The 21,265-nt window shown below is 43.3% G+C and overlaps 1 protein-coding gene across 2 annotated transcripts in view; it reads left to right on the plus strand.

The window, feature by feature from the left end:
- LARP1B (La ribonucleoprotein 1B) overlaps positions 1-20,522 on the plus strand; it is a 105,559-nt gene extending 85,037 nt beyond the window's left edge. The window contains exons 13-19 of one of the 2 annotated variants that reach the window (XM_084626250.1): positions 7,924-8,093; positions 8,538-8,644; positions 11,211-11,371; positions 12,099-12,243; positions 17,060-17,169; positions 17,297-17,424; positions 18,509-20,522. In XM_084626250.1, the coding sequence (XP_084482376.1) occupies positions 7,924-8,093; positions 8,538-8,644; positions 11,211-11,371; positions 12,099-12,243; positions 17,060-17,169; positions 17,297-17,424; positions 18,509-18,754 (1,067 nt within the window). In that variant the 3' untranslated portion in view covers positions 18,755-20,522. Of the gene's footprint in view, positions 1-7,881; positions 8,094-8,537; positions 8,645-11,210; positions 11,372-12,098; positions 12,244-17,059; positions 17,170-17,296; positions 17,425-18,508 lie in introns of both variants that reach the window. The other variant, XM_084626249.1, reaches the window with a different exon arrangement.
- Positions 20,523-21,265: the final 743 nt, after the last annotated feature.

Here is a 21,265-nt window from a genome sequence, read left to right on the forward strand (position 1 = left end):
CATGTGCTTGACCAAAAAGATGTCTTCGACCACTCTAAAGGTCGATAAAGTTAAGCTGTTGGCAAAAGTGCCTCAGGATGATCTCTGCTATTTTGTGATGGTACACAGGGAGATATGACACAGGCAGGGATGCAGCTGAGCTGGATGAAGAATGGGAATGCGGAGCATTGGAGGAAATCCCCAAACCCCTTTTATCTAATAATAACGTAGCTAGGTATGATCCTTTATTTCTAGTTATTTGTCAACTAATATATGCAGCCATATGCTCAGTATTACATCATAAGTAACTGAAGAGCAAGTAAGGGCTGGGGAATCAAACTCGCAATTTATATTGGCTACTGACCATCTCCAGCAAGGTCAGTAGTAAACTGTTCATGAAGCACATTTTAATAGGAAAATTTTTCAGTCCAAAAATTTAGACCAGTTCTAATCACTAAACCACCATAAGCCTATACAGTCCTTTACAATAAGGCTCCTTTACACCACTCTGGCAATGTAAAGGAGCCTTAAAACTTTTACACCTGTTTTATGCTTCTGGGGAAATTCACGAAGAATGGGAACAATTCACTAACACAATGGGAACAACTAAGCAGGCAGACTGCTACATTTTGCTCTGTCTGAGGGGACAAGCCTGCCTCAGGCCTACCTCCAAATAACCCTTAGACCTGCCCCTCCATGCTGGGGGCACCCCAATAGCAAGCAAGAGGGACAGTGTCTGTCTTGTTTCCATGCCCCTCTGTCCCGCCTCCCCAGCAGTGATTGACATCTCTCCACACAAGCACACCCATGCCTCTCTTGCCTCCCTCCCACACTGATTTATGTCTCCGCCAGCTGCTCTGGGGCGCCAGGGCGGGGCGAATGACTGCTCTTTTGGCTTCTTCTGGGAGCAAACAAATCTGCGGACAACATGAATTCTGTACCTGTGCAGTAGCGCAGAATTCCACCAGGAGTACTGAGGCACCTTGCATTGACCATGGTCGGAAGACAGGATACTGGTTAGAATGACTATAGGTTTGAACCATTGTGGCTGTTCTTATGTAGTTATTAGATAATTCACTGTTTCCATAAATGAATACAGTTTATCAAAGCGTCAAAATTTGTTTTATGAATGTTTTATTTCCATTAAATTGTTATTGTAATTTACAGAAACATCAGGAATTATAATATTGAAAATCAAAGTATGTGTTTTGACACTGATTTCAACTATCTCAATAATATATACAGGCCTGTGTTTCAACTTGTACTTGTCTAGCTTGAGATGTCTAAGAATTTTAGATAGAATTTATACCCATCTGCCCCAAGACAGACCTTTTCTAATTAATTTCCTCCCTCTTTGTGTAAGACAATGGTATGCATACACCATAGCTGCCTCTGGATAGAATTAGATTTGGAGAAAATTTGTCAAAAGAGCTTAGGTGACTTCGGAGTCCAAAATAGTTAGGTGCTGAGGAGAACAAGAAGCTCACCGAAAGTCATTGAGACTTAGGAAGTGCCTAAGTCAGGTTTGAAAATTGAATTTGGGCACCAAATTCACTGAAGCACTTTTGGCAATTTTACCATTGTTCAGATGTGTGACCACATTGCAGTCTAGTGGCTGCAATTTATAAACCATGTAGGGCCAGATTTTCAAACGTTTTAGGAGCCTAAAGATGTAGATAGGGTCCTAGTGGTACTTCAAAAGGGCCTACGCAAGTTAGGCACCTAACTTGCCTCTTACAGGTAAATCTAATTCCATCTGGCAGCAAAAAGAGGAGAACACACACACACACACACGTTCTTATGTTACACACAGAAGGGGAAATGAAATCAAGAAAACATTGGCTTCTAGGGAAAAGTAGTACAGATTATCTGATTCTAAAATTATTAGACTTTTTTGCTTAAAATGCAAACAAAAAGAAAGCAAAATTTTCTAAAGCATTCGTGTTAAAATGTACATAGGTTAGTCACCATGTTCTCCATAAATTTTTTTTTGTGTGCGCAAAATTTTTCCCCATCCTATATATCTTCATGACAGTTAGCAACATGACAGCTTTCTTGTAATGAGATCAAGCCATAGAAATACTAGGACTTCAACAAGCGTTTAAGTAATGTTATCTCTTAAACATTTATTTAAGAAGTGTTTATAGAAGGCTTGATAGAAAATCACTGACATTTCTTCTTCGAGTGCTTGTTCACATCCATTCCACATTAGGTGTGCACGTGCACGAGCGTCGGTAACTTCTTCCCTTAGCGGCTCCCAGTGGGCCCCTCGAGTGGCGCCACTGCGCCCCACATATATACCCTGCCAGCCTGACCCATCCAGTTCCTTCTTATGGTCTGTGGCGGTGTTGGAACAACCTCTCTCTCGTAGAAGAGCAGTCCCTTAACCTTTAGAGTAGCTGTTATCAGTTCGTTTTACATATAGATTGTGAACACTTAAGTGATTAGGTGCTTGGAGGCCTCCAGCACGGGCCGCGGGGCATGCCACAGGCCCACAGCTTCAAGGCTTGCGTCATGTGCTGCAAACCTATGCCAGTTAGTGACCCCCACGACTCGTGTCTACGTTGCCTGGGGGACGGCCATCAAACTGAAAGGTGTAGGATTTGCAAGGCGTTCAAGCCAAGGACAAGGAAAGAGACTTTCACCTACACCAACTATTGATGGAGGCCACATTGCAGCCGCCGAGCCTGGAGTGCCCGACGCTGCCTCAGCCTTCCTCGGTGCGTAGTGCCCCGGAGCCGGCGGGAGACCCGGCACCGGCGAAGCACTGTAAACTGTCGGCCCTGGAGCGCCAGGCTAGACCCCAGCACCGATGGTCCTCCCCAGTGCAGCCCCTGGCACAGCCTAAAGGAAGGCATGGTCGTTCCCCGCACAGGAGGCTGCCGCCTCCCAAGGCCCCGAGCGCCGACAAGAGCAGGAAGGCCGCGGGAGCGGCGCTGGCACAGGCGGTCCCAGCAGCACAAGCCCCACTGAGCCCAGACCTAAGTGAGCTCAGTGTGGACAATGGGCTCGAGGGCATACCGGATCAGCCCTCTATGCCCAGCACCTTTGAAGCTGCAAAGGACCTCATCGAGTTATCGGCGGCAAGCCCCTTCCCGCATGGGGAGAACCTTCCCGCACCCATGCCTCGGGTGCCATTGAGCGGCATACCATTGCCAGCTTACCCCTCGAAGACACCGTCCCGGCACCGCTCCCGGAGTTGGTCCCAGTCAAGCTCCGACTCCGCAGACTTGCACTTGCCAGCGGCCCAGAAGGAGCTTGTGGCACCGGCAGCGGGTCAACACAAAGAAGCACGAGAAAGGGCACGCCGCTCTCCGGCACCACCCAGAGTCTGGCACCGGGAGGAGTTGAGACAGCCCTCGCCAGAGGTCTCCTGCAGATGGTCCCAGTCCAGGGAACACCGGCACAGATCCTGGGGATACCGGTACTGCTTCTGGTCCCGCTCAGCCAGGAGCCACTCATTCTCCCGCCAGCGCAGATCGTTGGCACCACCATGGCCTTCGCGATTGGCGTCGCCGCAGTCTGACACTGGCTCCTGCTGCTATAGCTACCCGCACCAGGGCCCAGACAGCAGGGACCCTATCAGGAGCGCCAAGGGGCCCCATCCAGGTCAAGTTACTTGGTGCAGTGGTCCCGGCCCCCGCACCGACACCAGACGGTGCTGGAGGCAACAGTATCCAGGCCTCCAGCATCCCCCCAGCATAGACCGGAGAGTTGTCTCATGGACTCCCGCCCCAGCCTGAGCCGGGGGCCTCTATCACGGGAGATGAGGAGCTGGAGGACCAAACAAAGGGGGTTGAGCAGCAGCTAACCTCATCGTCTTCCCCCGATGAGGCAGTGGTGGGTACAGAGGTGTCTGGTCCTCCATCAATAGACCATAGAGCCCACCAGGAACTGCTGCGCAGAGTTGCCCAAAATTTGGGGTTGCAGGCCAAGGAGACTGTTGAGCAGGAGGACCCCATGGTGGACATTTTGAGCCCCGAAGGTCCATCCGGAATAGCATTCCTGCTCATTAAGACCATTCAGTCTAACTTTAAGACTATATGGCAAACCCTGGCCTCCAGTGCTCCAAAGGCTAAAGGGGTGGAGTGTAAATACTTTGCCCCATCTAAGGACTATGAGTTTCCTATTCTGCCACCCGAGTCCATGCACCCTAGTGGTTTCGGCGGTGAACGACAGGGAGCACTATGGACAGCAGGTCCTGGCCCCTAAGGCCAAGGAGGCGAAATGTCTAGACCTTTTTGGTAGAAAGGTGTACTCATCTGGGGGCCTTCAATTGAGGATTGCGAACCAGCAGGCCATGCTCAACAGGCACAATTTCAACTCCTGGACGGCGGTGGGGAAGTTTAAGGACACCCTCCCTCAAGGTTCCCAACAGCAGTTCACGGCCCTGGTGGACGAGGGCAAGGCGGAAGCCAAGATCTCTCTCCAGGCCTCCCTGGATTCGGCAGATGCAGTGGCTAGAACAATCATGTTGGGGTGGTCATGAGGCGGTTGGCGTGGCTCCAGGAGTCAGGCCTGCCCTCCAAGGTCCAGAATACGCTCCAGGATCTCCCCTTCGAAGGGTCTGGGCCCTTCTTGGACCAGACAGAAGCGAGGCTGCATAGCCTCAAGGACTCACGAGCTATGCTCAAGTCACTGGGTATGCACACCCCAGCGATGCAGAGGAAGCTATTTAAGCCTCAGCCTCCCCCTCAATGCCAATACCAGCCTTGCCACAGGCATGAGCCTTACCATAGGCGAGGCAGGGATAACAGGCAACGGCGCAATAACAATAGTGTGCCGGGCCTGAACCAAGTAGCACAAACCCCAGCCGGGCACTAAGCCAGGCTTTTGAAGGTGCGCTCGAGGACAGCGTACCAGACCAGTCACCGGATACATCCCTTTGTTTCCTGAACCGCCTGTACCATTTCTCCCGTGCGTGGTCTACCATTCCATCAGACCGTTGGGTCTTATGCACGGTGCGGAACGGGTACTCGCTATAGTTCGCCTCCCGCCCCCCTTCCCCGTCCCTCTTCAGGGACCCCTCTCATGAGCATCTCCTAGAGGAGGAAGTCCGCCCACTGCTACAGGTGGGGGCGGTGCCTCACAGCCTAAGGGGAAAAGGGTTCTACTCCTGATACTTCCTCATCCCCCAGACCTGATGCATCAGGCCACGGACAGGGGGCTCACCTGGGGAACCTTATGCCATGGTCTGGAGCAGAGTGGTCGCTCAATATCAACGTGAAGGGGCTCGGGGCACTTCGTCTCGCCTGCCAGACCTTTAACGCCACTCTGAGTGGTCAGAGCGTAACAGTTTTGACTGACAATACTACTGCCATGTTTTATATAAACGAGCAGGGCAGGGCTCGTTCCTCACCACTGTGTCACAAGGCTCTCCTTCTCTGGAACCTTTGCATAGCCCATGCGATTCACCTTGAGGCATCCTATCTCCCAGGGTACAAAACGAACTGGCGGACTCCCTCAGCAGGTCATACCGCGTGCTTGTGTGGACGCTCAGGGCGGACATCGTGCTTTCGCACTTCCATAGGTGGGGGTTTCCCTGGGTAGATCTGTTTGCCACCAGGGCCAACGCCCAGTGCCCACGGTTCTGCTCGTTCCGGGGCTGACGCCTGGGCTCACTCGCGGATGCGTTTGCGATCCCATGGAGAGGGGGCTTGATGTATGCCTTCCCCGCTCCTCTTGGTACACAAGGCCCTGCTCAAGGTGTGCAGGGACAGGGCGGCAGTGATCCTCATCTCCCCAGCCTGGGCCTGCCAACACTGGTATACATCGCTCTTAGAACTGTCGGTGGAGGCCCCAGTAGTCCTGCCCCTACACCGGGACCTCATTACATAGGACGGGGTGAGGCTTCTCCACCCTGACCTGCAGTCACTGCACCTGACGGCGTGGAGGCTCTGTGGCTAAACGCCCTGGAGAGCCAGTGCTTTCTTCCTGTGCAGCAGATTCTGCTTCGCAGTAGAAAACCCTCTACCAGGGTGGCCTATATGGCCAAGTGGGAAAGGTTCTCGCGTTGGTGTGAACCCCGACAGGTGCGGCCGGGCCAGGCCCCGGGGCAGGCCATTCTGGAGTACTTCCTGCACCTCAAGCAGCAAGGGCTAGCCCCATCCTCACTCAGAGTGCACCTGGCGGCCATCTCTGCCTTCCATCCGGGGTTCTCGGAGGGCTTGCTGTTTTCCCGCCCAGTGGTGAGGTGGTTCTTAAAGGGTTGGAGAGGTGTTCCCGCCCTCCCAGTCCCTCCATGGAACCTTAACCTGGTCCTTTCTAAACTCATGGGACCCCCTTTCGAGCCCCTTGCTACCTGTTCTCTCCTCCAGCTTTCCTGGAAGGGGGCATTTCTGGTTGCCATTACCTCGGCCAGAAGGGTGTCTGAACTGAGGGCCCTCACCTCTGAGCCACCGTACACGGTATTTCACAAGATGAAGGTGCAGCTCTGGCTGCACCCCAAGTTCCCTCCTAAGGTGATCTTCCAATTCCATCTGGGCCAAGACATTTGTCTGCTGGTGTTCTTCCCGAAACCCCATATGGACCCGAGTCACCGCAGCTTGCACACGTTGGATGTGCGTCGAGCACTGGCGTTCTATTTGGAGTGCACCAAGCCCTTTTGCAAATCCGCACAGCTGTTTGTGGCTGTAGCCGAGAGGGTAAAAGGCCTCCCAGTGTCGGCGCAGCGGATTTCGTCTTGGATTACAAGCTACATCCGGGCGTGCTATGAGCTCGCAGGTGTTCCAGCCCCAGCAGTCACGGCCCACTCGACCAGGGCGCAGGCGACTTCCACAGCGTTCCTGTCACAGGTCCCGATCCAGGAGATCTGCAGAGCAGCCACCTGGCCCTCGGTGCACACCTTCACGACCCACTATGCAGTCAACCAGCAGGCCAGAGAGGACGCAGCAACTGACAGAGCGGTCCTTCGAGCAGTTGTTCCGTGACTCCTACCCTCCTCCAGAGGTAAGCTTGTAATTCACCTAATGTGGAATGGATGTGAACAAGCACTCGAAGAAGAAAAAGCGGTTACTTACTTTCTCGTAACTGTTCTTCGAGATGGGTTGTTCACGTCCATTCCACCACCCACCCTCCTCCCTCTTTGTCGGAGTCACCGGCAAGAAGGAACTGGTGGGGGTCGGGCCAGCAGGGAGATATATGCAGGGCGCAGTGGCACCACTCGGGGGGCCCGACGGGAGCCGCTAAGGGAAAAGGTTTCTGACGCTCGTGCATGCAGCGCGCGCACACCTAGTGCAGAATGGAAGTGAACAACACATCTCGAAGAACAACAGTTACAAGAAAGTAACTGATTTTTTTCTCTGTTTTCTTAAAATATGTTCAACTTATTTTTGTAGTACATTTTTTATTCTTCTTTTTTTCCCCTAACTTAGTCTCTTCCTAAATCTGTTTACTGTTGCTTTTCTAAAATCACCAGTCTTCCCTTTCCTGTAAAGGCCTTTTCTGATCTTGGATATCTCCTGGGTTGATTTAACTGAACCATTTTGGATAAGCTGGAGTTGGTAGTCCGGACAGAAGGTTACAGTAATCGAGGCAAGAGATTTGCAAGATGTAGACATGACTTCTAACAGTAAATATAGTTTAGGAAAGGCAGTTAGAGGTGAAATTTTGAATTTCTTAACTTTCTTTATAAGTCATAATAGTTTTCCAGTGAGTTTTGTATAATTTGATTACCAGGAGCTTTTAAAACCCAAACTACATAAATTGGGTTAATTTAGATTGAGGTTAAGCAATATGGGTTGCATCAACAAACTCCTACTTTGTCCTTTGTTAATTAATGTAGAAATTTTTAGGCGGAATACAAATGAATTTCAAAGATATTCTGTGTCTGTCCATTAAATGTCAACTGAAAATGAAACACTTCTACATACATGTATGTTAGCAATCTTTTTCCATTTACAGTTTTAACAGATGAGCTAGCTTGTAAATTGTTTGGTGTTATAGAAGTACCTCCAACAACAATGGCTCGTTCACTGCCAACAGCAGTCCCTGAATCTCCAAGAGTTCATCCTGCCAGAACACCCAAAACACCTCGTACCCCAAGGTTACAAGATCCCAACAAAACACCAAGATTCTATCCTGTTGTTAAAGAAACAAGATCAATTGATATAAAGGTAAACTGACAAACCCTGTGCATAAAGTTTCATCAGGTCAAAAATTTTTATTAACATAATGAAACAGTACTTTTAGATATCTTCATTTCTTTCTGTAACGGGGCGGGGATGGCTTATTCCGTTTTAAACAACTTACCTTACTGATGTTTTCTCCAGTTCTGAGAAATGGCATCTTTGAGTTGGGTAAATACCATTAGGAATTCCATAATGAAAAGGCAAAATATCAAAGACATTGAATTTCTGTTTAAGACTGGTTCTTGGGTTATGATGCTGGAGTTTTATGACTTCATATGACTTCACAATGTGTTATACGCTACATGAAACCTTGAGCTGTAGTTTGGGGGAAATAGCAGCTTACCTGATCACTTGTGATTTTCCAGTTTTCAGAAAGTGACTGCAGTTACATCAGTGAAATACTTTGCAATGTTGCATTTGTTTTCTTAGATTCCAAGAAAAAGAAAAACACGACATAGTACAAACCCTCCGCTAGAATGCCATGTTGGTTGGGTAATGGATTCCAGAGATCACAGGCCAAGAACATCTTCTGTGAGGTAGTAATTTTTATCATGGAATAATTTTGCTGTGATTTATTCAGTGCATAGAGCCTGTGGAATAGTTATTGGTGAGAAGTATGTGAATATGCAAAATGTATTTACAAATGAAGAGGACTGGTGGACAGAAGGAATACAGCAAGAAAGGAAAAAGGGATTGGGGAAAGAAAAGTGAGAATAAAATACAAAAGAATATCAAGGAAACAGTGAAGAGAGAATACAAGGAGACATATCAGCCGTTAGTCCCAGGTGCAGCACTGCCCCCTTAATTGGGCCAACAAGGAGCACCTGTTTGGACACAGGGGAGCTGGACCTACTTCAGTTTTAGGGCCAGCTACCCTATGACATACCTCTCCCCCTTTTCAGGAAAAAACTGCCTCTTTCACAGGCAGAATTTTTCCCTTGGCTGTGAGGCGACATCTGGACTGCTCTCACCCCTAACCCAAACAAAAAAAAAATTCCATATAAACTCATTCATATGCACCTGAATTTCCCAAGTTCTGCACAGTCCTTGATGCCAGTGTTACAATTCATATCTTCAAGACTAATCACAGTCTATATAGACCCTCATTTTCTTTTCCAGGGTTTCAAAGTCTCTGCATGCAGTCTGTAATTCTCCAAGGCTCACTGACTATCAAGATCGGGTGACCTTTTTCCTTGTAAGTGTCCTGATCTTCCACAGTCAGGGCTCTTTCTCTCAGGGCTGGTCTACACTACCACTTAAGTTGATGTAACTTCTGTGCTCAGGGGTGTGAAAAAGACATCCCCCTGAACAACATAAGTTACATCGACCTAAGCGCTGTCCACACCAGTGCTGTGTTGGTGGGAGACAGTCTCACACAGACATAGCTTCTGCGTTCTTGCAGAGGTGAAGTAATTACGCCAACGGGAGAGTGCTCTCTTGTCAGCATAGCACGTCTTCACCAGACTTGCTACAGTAGCGCAGCTGCATCAGTGCAGCTCTGCTGCTGCAGCAGTCTAGTGTAGACTTGCCCTCACTGAACTATATGTAGCTCTCATTCTGCAGCCTCCAGTACTTCTGATCTCCAGCCCTCGTGATGGGAGCCATAAAACAGGTGTCCTATTTCCCTTTCCCCAAGGGGCCAATATTTGCATCCTGGCCTGCTGCTGATATGCTGTCTGGGTCTCCACTGTGTCCCACTGAGTTCAAGGCTCTGTCTGGATGCCCACTGTACCCCCTTGAACTCACAGCTCTGCCATCAGCCTCTGTTTCCTGGCCTCCTTGTCTGACTGAAGCTTGGCTAAAGTCCTGCTTCAGCATTAAGCACAGCTGTTTCCCGCTGTCTGTCTACACCTTAATTGGACTAATTCCTGTTCAGTTCTATCAACTAATCAATAATCTTCTGCTAGGAGGTACTTATATCCTCTAGCTCTTGTTGTTATCTTTTTATGTGACCCAGCAAGCTCTGAAGGTGGTCAAGGGTTTCCTCTTGACCCACCCCGCCATCTCTACTTCAGCTTCCAGCTCCCTCCACTCCTTTAGCAATTGACCCATGGTAGGGTTGCCAGGTGTCCAGTTTTCAACCGGAACACCCAGTCGAAAAGGGACCCTGGTGGCTCCAGTCAGCACCACTGACCGGGCCACTAAAAGTCCAGTTGGTAGCACCTGCAGGCTCCCTATGCAGCTTGATGCAGCTCCAGGAAGTGGTGACATATATCCCTTAGGCTCCTAGGCATAGGGGCGGGCACAGAGGCTCCGCAGTTCCCATTGGCCAGGAACAGCAGCCAATGGGAGCTGTGGGGGCGGCACCTGAAGGCAGGGGCAGTTGCAGAGCCCCCTGGCCACCTGTCTGCGTAGGAGCCATCTGAGGTAAGCACCTCCTGGAGCCTGCTCCCCAACCTCGAGCCCCTTCTTGCACCCAAACTCCCTCCTGGAGCTCACACCCCTGCAGCTCCTCCCACACCCCAACCCTATGCCCTAGCCCAGAGCCCCCTCCTGCACTCCGAACCCCTCGGCCCCAGCCTGGAGCCCCCTCCTGCACCCTGAGCTCTTCATCCCCGACCCCGGCCCCACCCCAGAGCCTGCACCCCAACCACAGCCCGCACACCCCTGCATCCCAAACGTCACGGCTGCAGCCCAGTGAAAAGGAGTGAGTGAGCAAGGGTGGGGGAGAGCGAGTGACAGTGAGTGGGGGGTGGGGCCTTGGAAAAGGTGCAGGGTCAGGGGTGGGGCAGGGGTGTTCAGTTTTCTGTGATTAGAAAGTTGGCAACCCTAATCCTTGGTCCTCCCTGTCCTAGGCTGCTGTTCTGCTTTCCCTTGCTTTTTGCATATAGATCTGTATTTAGTTTTGTGCCATTGGCATCCTAGATTTCTCCCTGTGCACTTCATCTCAAAGTTTGGTGATCCCTTTTTTTTTTTTTTTTTTTTGGTGGGAGTCGGAGGACATGTCTTGGGGCCAATGCAAATGTGGTGGTGGCCATTTGGTAACTATGCTCTTCTAACAGCTTTGGGAGTAGTTAATGCAAGATGACTGACCATTCTTTACGTTAAGCCTGAAAAGATGTAGTGTTTGTGCAATAACACAAACATTTTTTGTTTCAACAGCAGTTCAAATGCTTCGCCTTCAGAAGGTGCTCCAAAGGCAGGAAGTTATGGGTGTACTCCTCACTCACTTCCCAAGTTCCAGCATCCTTCTCATGAACTTCTAAAGGAAAATGGCTTTACACAACAAGTATACCACAAATATCGTCGAAGGTGCCTCGTTGGTAAGATGCCAAACGTGTTCTCTGAAATTTTACCTGGCAATAATCAGCTATTATATAATACTATTTTTCCACATTTATTTTTTCTTTGCCTGCTTTTTATATAGTAAACCAAGTATTCTTAAGAAAAATGTCTTATATGATTATTTGGTGCCCACTTTAATTTTGCTTGGAAAGACATTCCAAATTATCTTCAATAGATTTTGTGAGCATGTTTATTTTCCGTATAACTTTGATCACATAAGCACCTATTTGTTGTAAAAGAAAGTAATTTGAGGCAATCTATATACAATTGGTTGCTTTTCTTTTAAATTCAGTGGCAGTTTGTGCGGGGGGGGAACGTTTATACATTTTACATCAGTTCTTTGCTGCATCACTGTGAAAAATTCATGTCAGTGGTTAAACTTCTGTGTAAAAAAATTTGTTAGGCTGTGAGTTTGCTTATTTTTTTTAAGTGACTATTTTGAACAACTGATCTTATAAATATCAGCTTGACAGGTAATATCTAACTGATTTAGGTGAATTTAGAAATTTCATTCAAATTGACTTAACTAGAATTGTTTTGAACTGCTTTTTGGGGAGAGTTTAAATTTACACCATCTGAGCTTTTATTGAATATTCGACTAATATAAAATCAGTTTTTTTTCCAACAGCTTATATTTGAGATGGTATATTTATATAGTTAAAACTAGCTGTTTTGTCACTGATTTTGTATTTTTTTTTTCTTCAGAGAGAAAACGGTTGGGAATTGGCCAATCCCAGGAAATGAATACACTCTTTCGTTTCTGGTCCTTTTTTCTCAGAGATCACTTTAACAAGAAAATGTACGAGGAATTCAGACAGCTTGCTCTAGATGATGCAAAAGAACACTACAGGTATTACATTTATTCTGTAAGTTATGACTAATATGGGTTTCTTTCTACCTTTCATTTTAAGAAGTGGGGTCCATGTGTTCAGACTAACTTCAAAGAACCTGAACTTTTTATAGTATCCATTTGACTCTTCGTAGCATTTTCAAAATTAGTCTTCACAAGTTTCTCTAATAACAAACGCTGTTTTAGCAAATTAGAAAAGTGTAAACAATCAAATAGTAATGCTGCTGTAGATGACATTAGATATGCCATGATGTCAAATCCCCTATTATTGATCATTAGACTCTATGAAACAAAATAAATTTTATTCAAATTTGGATATTGTGTGAATTGTAAGCCAACCTAATTATTTAACCTCTTGGTTAATTACAATTAGTGAAAATTTATTTCTTCTCCTCCAGGAGTACTGTTAACATAATAAAGAAAATTGCCAATGTATGGTTTTAATACCTTTGTTTTTTCCCAGTTCTGAGCTGACTGTGTGCTGGTGTGATCACCCCAGTATAAATTAGAGTACCCTAAGGGTTTCTATAAGTTTTATATTGGATGCCAGTGGCACTAGAGGCTGACATGGCAACTGGGAATTAGCAGGGTAGAAGAGCCCCACCCATGTCTCCTTTTTTTCTGGTCACACGTTCTTTGCCAGAGGTACGGAGGTCTTGCTATTCTGGCTCTGCACAACAGAAGAATTCTCTTTTGTGGGAGTGATCGCCCTGTGGCCATCAACACCTTTGACTTGACATTGCTATGATTCAAAACATATGTCGTCTTAATCTGGAAAAGATCAAAAGTTTCATTTTCATGAAATTGTCTTCATTTCATATTCTAAAAATCCTGTCTAATGCCTCGCAAGCCACAAAATCATGGGTAGAAGTAAAACTGTTAAGGAACACCCCTGCATTTATCATAGATCCGAGCATTCTGTGGGTATAGAAAGGTCTGTCCCCTAGCACATCCTCATTATGTTCTGTTGTGCAACACTTACATTGTTTTCTATTTTTTTTATATTATACTTTCAGTGTACAGTAGGTTAAAGTGTAGGTAAACCAATGACATCCTAAGCCTTGGTAAACTTGGGTCTTTGTCATGGTACAAGTGGAAAGGTAATCGCTTTTCACATTATTCACTACAGCAGTAGTCCTTTAATGGACCAACATGCCCAAAGCCAAAAATGCCTTGGAGATCTGGGCATTCACCTCACAGCTGTCTGCTTTTTGTACTCTTTCCACCCTAAGTCTGAAGTGAGAGGGATAGGAATCTCAAGGTTCTTTAGAAAAGGAGGGAACAGCTAAGTCTGACCAAAAACTCCTTGAGTCATCAATACCAACGTCTGATCTAAGTCATAACAATGAAATCCATTAATTTGTCTGTTACCTGATGTTAAATACATTCCCTTGGGTGATATCTGTGTAATCTTTTCTCTATGGTATCCTCTTTGCTGCTATCATCAAGGCTCAAGAAAAAGTAGGCCCTCAAGTGATTCAAGGAGCAAAAGAAAAGCTGATTGAATTTCCTCTCTCTATGCATTATTTCAATCTAGACAGGATTTGGACTCCTCTGGAAAATATCATTTTTCTGGTGTGATGGTCCCATCTAGATCATGTTTTGCTGGAGATTTCCTTTGCACTATCAATTCTGTCTTCATTAAAATGGACATTCACAGTTTAGGTTGTGGGATACTCATCTGGGCCTGTTGGTTATTCAAGACCTTTGAAGACTAATGGAGGTCATATGGCACACAACTTTTGGGCCTGTAAATTGCTCTCTGAATGTTGCTCCTCTGATCAAATGCAAGTTTGGACAAGTTCTCACAGGTAACATAGTGGTAATGTACTGTTAAAATCCCAGAAGTATTTGGTCTTCTGTTTTTATATCAAGAGGCAATAAGTCTTTGGGAATGGTTTATCTCAGATAAAAATGTCTTCCTCATTTGTGCCTCTGACCAGTCACACTGCCCAGTAAGTCACAGAATCATAGGCCACCATGAGCAGAAGTTTGGTAGCCAAGTAAATCTTTGAAAGGGTCATCCAGTGATGGATCTTTTTGCTATCAGATACAACACCAGAAGTAATTAAACTCTGCTAGGTCCTTGGGTGCTCTTAAATTTGGTGACAGATGTCTCTGATGTATGGGGAGTTAGGTGTAATGTACACCCACCACAATTTAGTGTAATTCCCAAGTTCTTCAAAATACTTGGCAGAAGAAGGAACATGCAATCCTAGAATATTGTATGGAATGTTGCTAGCTCACTCTCAATGTTATAGTAGGGCATTAGAATGCTAGTATGATTCCTATTCCTCAGTCTCTGAATTCAGAGGATTGTGTTGGGAAATGGAAACAGCACATCCAGAGCTTATATGTGAAAATCTGTAAAGCTCCATGCTCTCCAAAATCCTATTTATTGTCTGTCAGACCATGATTTTAAAATGCCAGCAGTGTGGAGAGACACTCGGCCCTACTGTGTGCTTACGAAATGAAGATAAGTACTGTTTCCTAGCTGTCCTCGAGCCTGAATGAGATCAGCTGTTGGATGAAGAACAGCTGACTGAAGCAAAACTGGACAAGTAGATGATGCTAATGAGGAGAGTGAAGTGTTCTGAGGAACTACTTAATGCCTTACCAGTCAGCGAGAGGCTTTCCCATCATCAAATTGGTATGAGTCTTGGTGAACTTGCTGATGCTGGTTACCCAAATAGTAACAACCAGAATGAACTGCTTCTGCCTACTGTTGTCCAGGACACTCCACCTCTTCTTGATTTATGAATTGTGGGCAACAGCAACCTGTACATTGAAGTCCAGTCTCTTCCTGTATCACCGTGTATCTGGGAATGAAACTGCAGATGCTAAGTAAACTGCAGTTGTTCCTGAACACAGCAGCCTGCCTACTGAGCAACACAAGCTGACAAGAACACATCCATGTGGTGTGTTGGTCACTTCACTGAGTGCTCATTTATCAGTCAGGTTTTAAGGTTCTGGCTTTAAATAACCAAGGCCTGGTGCATGTGCTCTCTTCCTCCCTCTGACCCTGACATAACTGCAAGGATGATGGAACTCTCCACACTCCCTTTTAAAGGATCTAAAATGACTATAAACCCTACAGGTCCTAAAGAAAAAATGCAAAACACATTTCTTTGCTCTTTTGCATAATAAAGATAAGAGAAAAAGAAAAACGCATCCCTCCTATTCCTGGAAATGGAGAGAGAAGAGAGAGTATGACAAAATAGACTGTCAGTTTGTTTTTTTATAAAGTTAAGTGTTCAGATACTTTGATACTTAGGACAGTTTAGTGAGTTAGTGATCTTTATACTTACGGCATGTTTTCACTCTGCAGGTAATGCACAATTGCATGATGATAGTTTTTGTGGTATAAGCAGTTTCTTGGCTCATTCTTTCCATGTAGCTTAACAGTCAAAAGTTCATTTTTCCATTTGTTCTAACAGTGGTCTTCATATTTTTTGCAGTGCTTAGACTTGGTATAATACTGAAGGTAGGATGTAGGATCTGATCACGCTAGTTGTGATTTATCCATGAAAGATTTTTTCCCCTGCGCATGATAGTGCTTCATCCAAATCCTTTAATGTAGTATATAATATTCCTTCACATCTGTAATTGGAAAGTATTACATCAACACTAATCCTCACAATAAGGTAGGTAGAGTAAGTATTACCCATTTCACTGAATGTGAGGAATGAGGTAGAGATGCTGCTGCTGCTTAGATTCATAGATTTTTTTAAGGCCAGAGGGAACCATTTGGTTCATCTAGTCTGACCTCCTGCATAACACGGACCTAGAATTTCACCAAGTGACTTCTGGATCTGGTTCATAACTTCTGCTTAAGGTAGACTATATTTTTAAAAAAAAAAAGAGCGATAACTTGCCCACGGCTATATAGGGAGTCAGAAAAAGAACAAACTTGTTAGTTCAGTACTCAGACTACTAAAAAAACAGAAAATATTCCAATAATATTTCTCTGGTATAACTTACTTAAAACTGGGATTTTGAGTTTAGATAGATTTCTCTGGATTTGGGAGAAGTGAAGATGTACAAAACAGCAGTTCAGTGGTTTCAAGGAACTTGTCTGACACGCTGTCTTAATTTTTTAGACTGTAAGCAAGAAGGCAGAGACTATTTGTCTAGTATCAGTGACGGGTATATTGTTGGAATTTAATAAACGATTACACTGTATTTCAAGGGAGTGTGTCATGGCAGGTTTAAGTGCAAAATCTTGTTGAAAATGTCTCCAAGTAATGAAGGAGTAAAGAAAATCTGAAGTCCTTGCTTAGCATCTACAGATTCCATACGTTTGACTTCTCCAGAAGCTCAAGGAGTCAAGTGACTGACGTGTTATGGGTGGAGATTATTCCACAAAGCGCTTGGTTCAAAGTGGAGGAGAATGTGTAGAGAATGAAGTGAACCAGCTCATGGCATCTTTAAAGTATTCTGCCCGTTTCCTCACTGCAAAGTTAAAAATATCCATCGACAGGAAAACAAAGCATCAATCTGTCTTCCACTTGGATGCACACACAATTGTTGTGGGAGCTGACGGACCATCTGAGATCCATTGTCAGTAATATGTTTTTATAAGAGCTGTTCTTTTGTTTGACTCCTTGAATATTTACAACGTTGAGAAAAATTTAGAAGTAAAAATGGATGGAGGGAACGAAGGGATTAGATGGGTAGGAAAGAAATTTAAACCATGGTACTTAATTTTTACTCAAGTATAGAGGGGAAGGACAGAACTCCAATAACATTTACATCCCTTGAGGAAGTGTAATATGAATTTAGACTATTTCTTTAAATCATTATTCTCTGTTTGCAGGTATGGATTGGAATGCTTGTTTAGATTTTACAGCTATGGTTTGGAAAAAAAATTCAGACAAGAGATCTTCAAGGACTTCCAAGAAGAAACAAAAAAAGACTATGAATCTGGTAATTCCCATTTCTTAAGGCTCTCTAAAGATAGGGGGAATTGTGAGAAATTACCTATTTACAGTTAGGTACTTAATACTACTTTTTTATAACTTGTAAAACTGACAATGATCTTTTTTGCTATTAGGTCAGCTTTATGGATTAGAAAAGTTTTGGGCTTATCTGAAATACTCTCAATCCAAAACTCCACCCATTGACCCCAAACTGCAGGAATACCTTTGTAACTTTAAGAGACTGGAGGACTTCAGAGTTGATGTGAGTTTGTAAGCTCTGTTAAAGCATTCAGTGTTCTATTGCTAAAGGAACACTATCAGGTAATTTAGGGTTTGTGGAAACACAATTCTGCAAATCTTAAAAACTGATATGTTTTCATTATTTTTTTTACATTTAAATAAAATAGTTTCGTTTAGATTTGTTAATTTTGTAATGTTTGCAGCATAGTACAAGAAGCCAGACTGTGAAACTAAACAAAATTGAAACCAATTAATCCATTTTCACTGTCTAGGATGAGTGAAATGCCAACACTAAATAGAACTAATGGGGAAAAAATAGATTTAGAAAATGTTCAATTTAATAAACTTAAACTAATAAGTAAGGACATTTTTGTTTTTAATTACCTGACTGTATCTGTAATTAGTGCTCTTAGTGTAGGTAATCTCTTAACAGCTAGTTATAAGAATACAGTAAGTCAAGAATGTCCACTGAGCAGTTGTCACTGAACTGCACTGACAGCCATCACACTTACTATTTAGTGTTTACTGACTTCAGTTGCTGTTTGTGAGTCTGTCCCCTGGTATAAAGGAAGACTGTGCTTTTTCATGTAATGTTAGTTTTCCATAAATGGCTGGGCATTAAGACTGTGATGTTGGGTAGCCAATTAATGTTCCTGTAGGTGCTGTGTGCTCCCAACTCAGTGATTTGGGGGTAGGTGATGGTGCTCAGTGCACAGGGTGGGAACCTTATGAACCACCAGACCATTAGTGTGTGACCGTTTTGTTTAATTCATGTTTCTCTTAACAGTTAGCACATATTTTGTTGTGGGTTATTCTTTTCATGCTTGAGTTTTTTTTTTAAAATGCCAGGACAGTCAAATACCTATCTTGAAATTCAATTAGACTATATAATCTTTGGGGGCATGGATGTTGTCTATAAAGAACCTAGAACACTACTGAGTTTAAGAGTTAAAGATTTTTTCGTAACAATGGCACTAAGTTTTAGTGGGTTAGTCTTCCTACGTTTTAAACATGTCATTCTAGTTGGATCTTCCACAATGAAAGTAAAAGTAGTAATATCCATACTTGTAGAAAAAATACTAAACTGGTTAAATTAATGTTTTCAGCCTCCTCTTAGTGAAATATCTGGGAGAAAAAGACCTTCAGCTTCAGTAGGTGAGGAGAGTGGTTGGCATAGACATCAGCCTACATCCTCTTCTAAGACTCTAATTGCTTCTGAAACCACAGCTGACAATCAGTTTCAGATCCCAGTAAACTTTCATGATGGGAATACTGCGCAGGAATCAATTGACAATTTAAGCAAGAACAGTGCTGCCACAAAATCAACAGAAGGTGACATATCTGAAAAATAGACTTAAGACAAGTTAGTGCTCTTGAGGTCAACTTTTACATCAATATTTTAGTTCAGAAATTTTCAGGGGGAACTGTTCTAATGCTTGATTAAAAAACAAATGTGTGGGAAGACAAAGGATTGCATTTTCTCTTTCACAAGTAAGTTCAAAAACATTTCCCATGGTCGGGGGTGGCTGGTTCTGAGATCATCAAAGGGTTTCTAGGAAAATGTCTATGGTTTCAGTATTGCTTTCCTTGAGCTATTGTTTACAAAAATGGCATTCTTATACTATATGCAAAAACTATTTTGGGGATGCCTTACATTTTAGCTCATACTTCTTAAAGAAGATACTACATATCCATGTTACTTACTGAGCTTTCTTCACCTAATTTCCCCATTATGAATTATTAATTGTACGTATCAAAGCCAAAAGAGTGTATATTTTTTTAAATTACAGAAAGGATCTAAGTTTGTAGGCTCCTTCTTACATATATAACTATAAAAAAAATTTGCTTTTTTGTAAAAAGTAAAAGCACCTTTACGGATGTGAAGCTGTACGGAACTGTGTGCGCTTCTGGATTCTATTTAATTATTTTGCTTTCTATTTTTTATTTCAGGATCTCCATAGTTAGTGTTTTGTTAGGTGTGGAGTTTTCTGAGTGGACATCAGCAGGTTTAGTTTTAAGGAAGTGTTCAACACTTGTTTTTATATGATTGTGAGCAGAAGGGGAAAGTGGGTATGTTGATTTATGTACTGTCCTAAATTCACTAAATATCTGAAGTTTTTGCAGGTTGCTAAAATAGCAAATAACATTCAAATCATCCTCAGTTTCATAGGGTTCTTGTTTTTTCATTTCTCTCTATTTCATGGTTATAAAGTGTGCTACGAGAGGTATAGCAGATCAATTTTTTTTAAAGATTTTAATTTCAACTCAAATATTTAGTTTTACTTTTGAGACAAATTTAAAAATTAAAGTATGCATTCTAAATTTGTTTTTCTATTTTAGAATGTATGTAAATGAAGTTATAATTTAAAATTCTGCTAGCTATAAGACTAAATGAGATTTCAACAAACTGGTCAAGACATTAGTTTCATTAAATGTAAACAATTCAAATAAACATTCATTTTTAGTGTTGGGATACGAGTAAAATCACGAGTTTTGTCACCTGTAATTACTTACTAACTTCATTTATTTTGATTTAAAGATTTAGTAGAACTGAGGAAATGACTTCTTTCTAAGGTAGGTGGGAAGATAGGAATGAGTTATTTTTTGCTATACTTGTTAACTGCCAAACAGCCTTCAGTTAACTTTATAACTAGAAGTAATGTCTAACACTGATGCCTTAATACTGGGAGGGAGGTGTCAACATCCAAAGAATGAGTTTTAAATTTGCAGTGGATTTTAGAAGTTGATGCAACTTCAAGTCCATTAAAATTTCAGTCAAGTTAGCTTGCGAATCTGAATACAACAATTATGAACACACACGCACTTGTAAATGAGTATATAGCAGTGGCCTTCCTAGTAGTTAGAGTAATTTCAATACAAAATTGAGCCTTTTAGAAGTAACTTATTTTAAAAGGAAAATAGGAACTAACATAATAGGAATTGATACAAATGAACATTTTAAATAGCATCTTTTCAACATACTAGTCATATATCTCATACCTATGTTTGATCCATGCCTCTTTCTATCCATGAAAATGATGCAAATGTAAATTTGGATTGAAACTGTATATACAAGTAATAGACTTTGAATATTTAGCATTCAGTGTGTGTAATTTGTCGTATATCTTTGCAAATTTTATAAAAATATCAAAAACCCCAATTGTGTTGTTTGTGATCTGTAAAATTATACATGAAAACCTTGTTTAAAGCTAAGATTGTAGACTTATATCAACTTTACTTTTATAGGTGAGTGAAGGTATTTGTTATGAAATTTAATCTTGTTAAAATTAGGAATGGCTTGATTCTCCAATTCATAACCAGTTTTCTGCAGTTTTGATAGAATCATTTTCATATCATCCTGTTTTTGGTTTAAAACAGAGGCAGGTAACATGCTAAACATGGCCCTAAGCAGAAGACTTTGATATGGATTAGCTTCTTCTTTTTCCCTCAAAAACAAATAAAACTCCCTCCTGCAACCATCTATAATTGCAGCACCATATCTCTCCCTATAACTCCTTCTGAGTGTCCAGTATATACACCGTCACCAGTATCAGATAATACCCAACATTGGGAATAATTCTTAGTTGAAATGTATTGCATATATTTTAGTGGAATTCCATGATTTAAAGTTACTTTTTCCTGGAGAAAATGTGTGAATGGTAAGAAAGCACTGTTGCAGAAGTGGATATGACTTTTTGTAAGTAGCAAGCAGTACACCTACTTTTCTTGAGGTGGAAGATGTAGCTTACTGTCTTCAACACGAGATTGACTGACTGTGTAACTTGGAGTATGGTATGTTTATAAAATTCCTAAAAATGTAGGAATCCAAGTAGTTAAATTGTTTGGACAAATGTCCTATTTTT

Source organism: Lepidochelys olivacea, assembly GCF_965140295.1.
Source record: "Lepidochelys olivacea isolate rLepOli2 genome assembly, chromosome: 4".
Classification (NCBI taxonomy): Eukaryota; Metazoa; Chordata; order Testudines; family Cheloniidae; genus Lepidochelys; species Lepidochelys olivacea.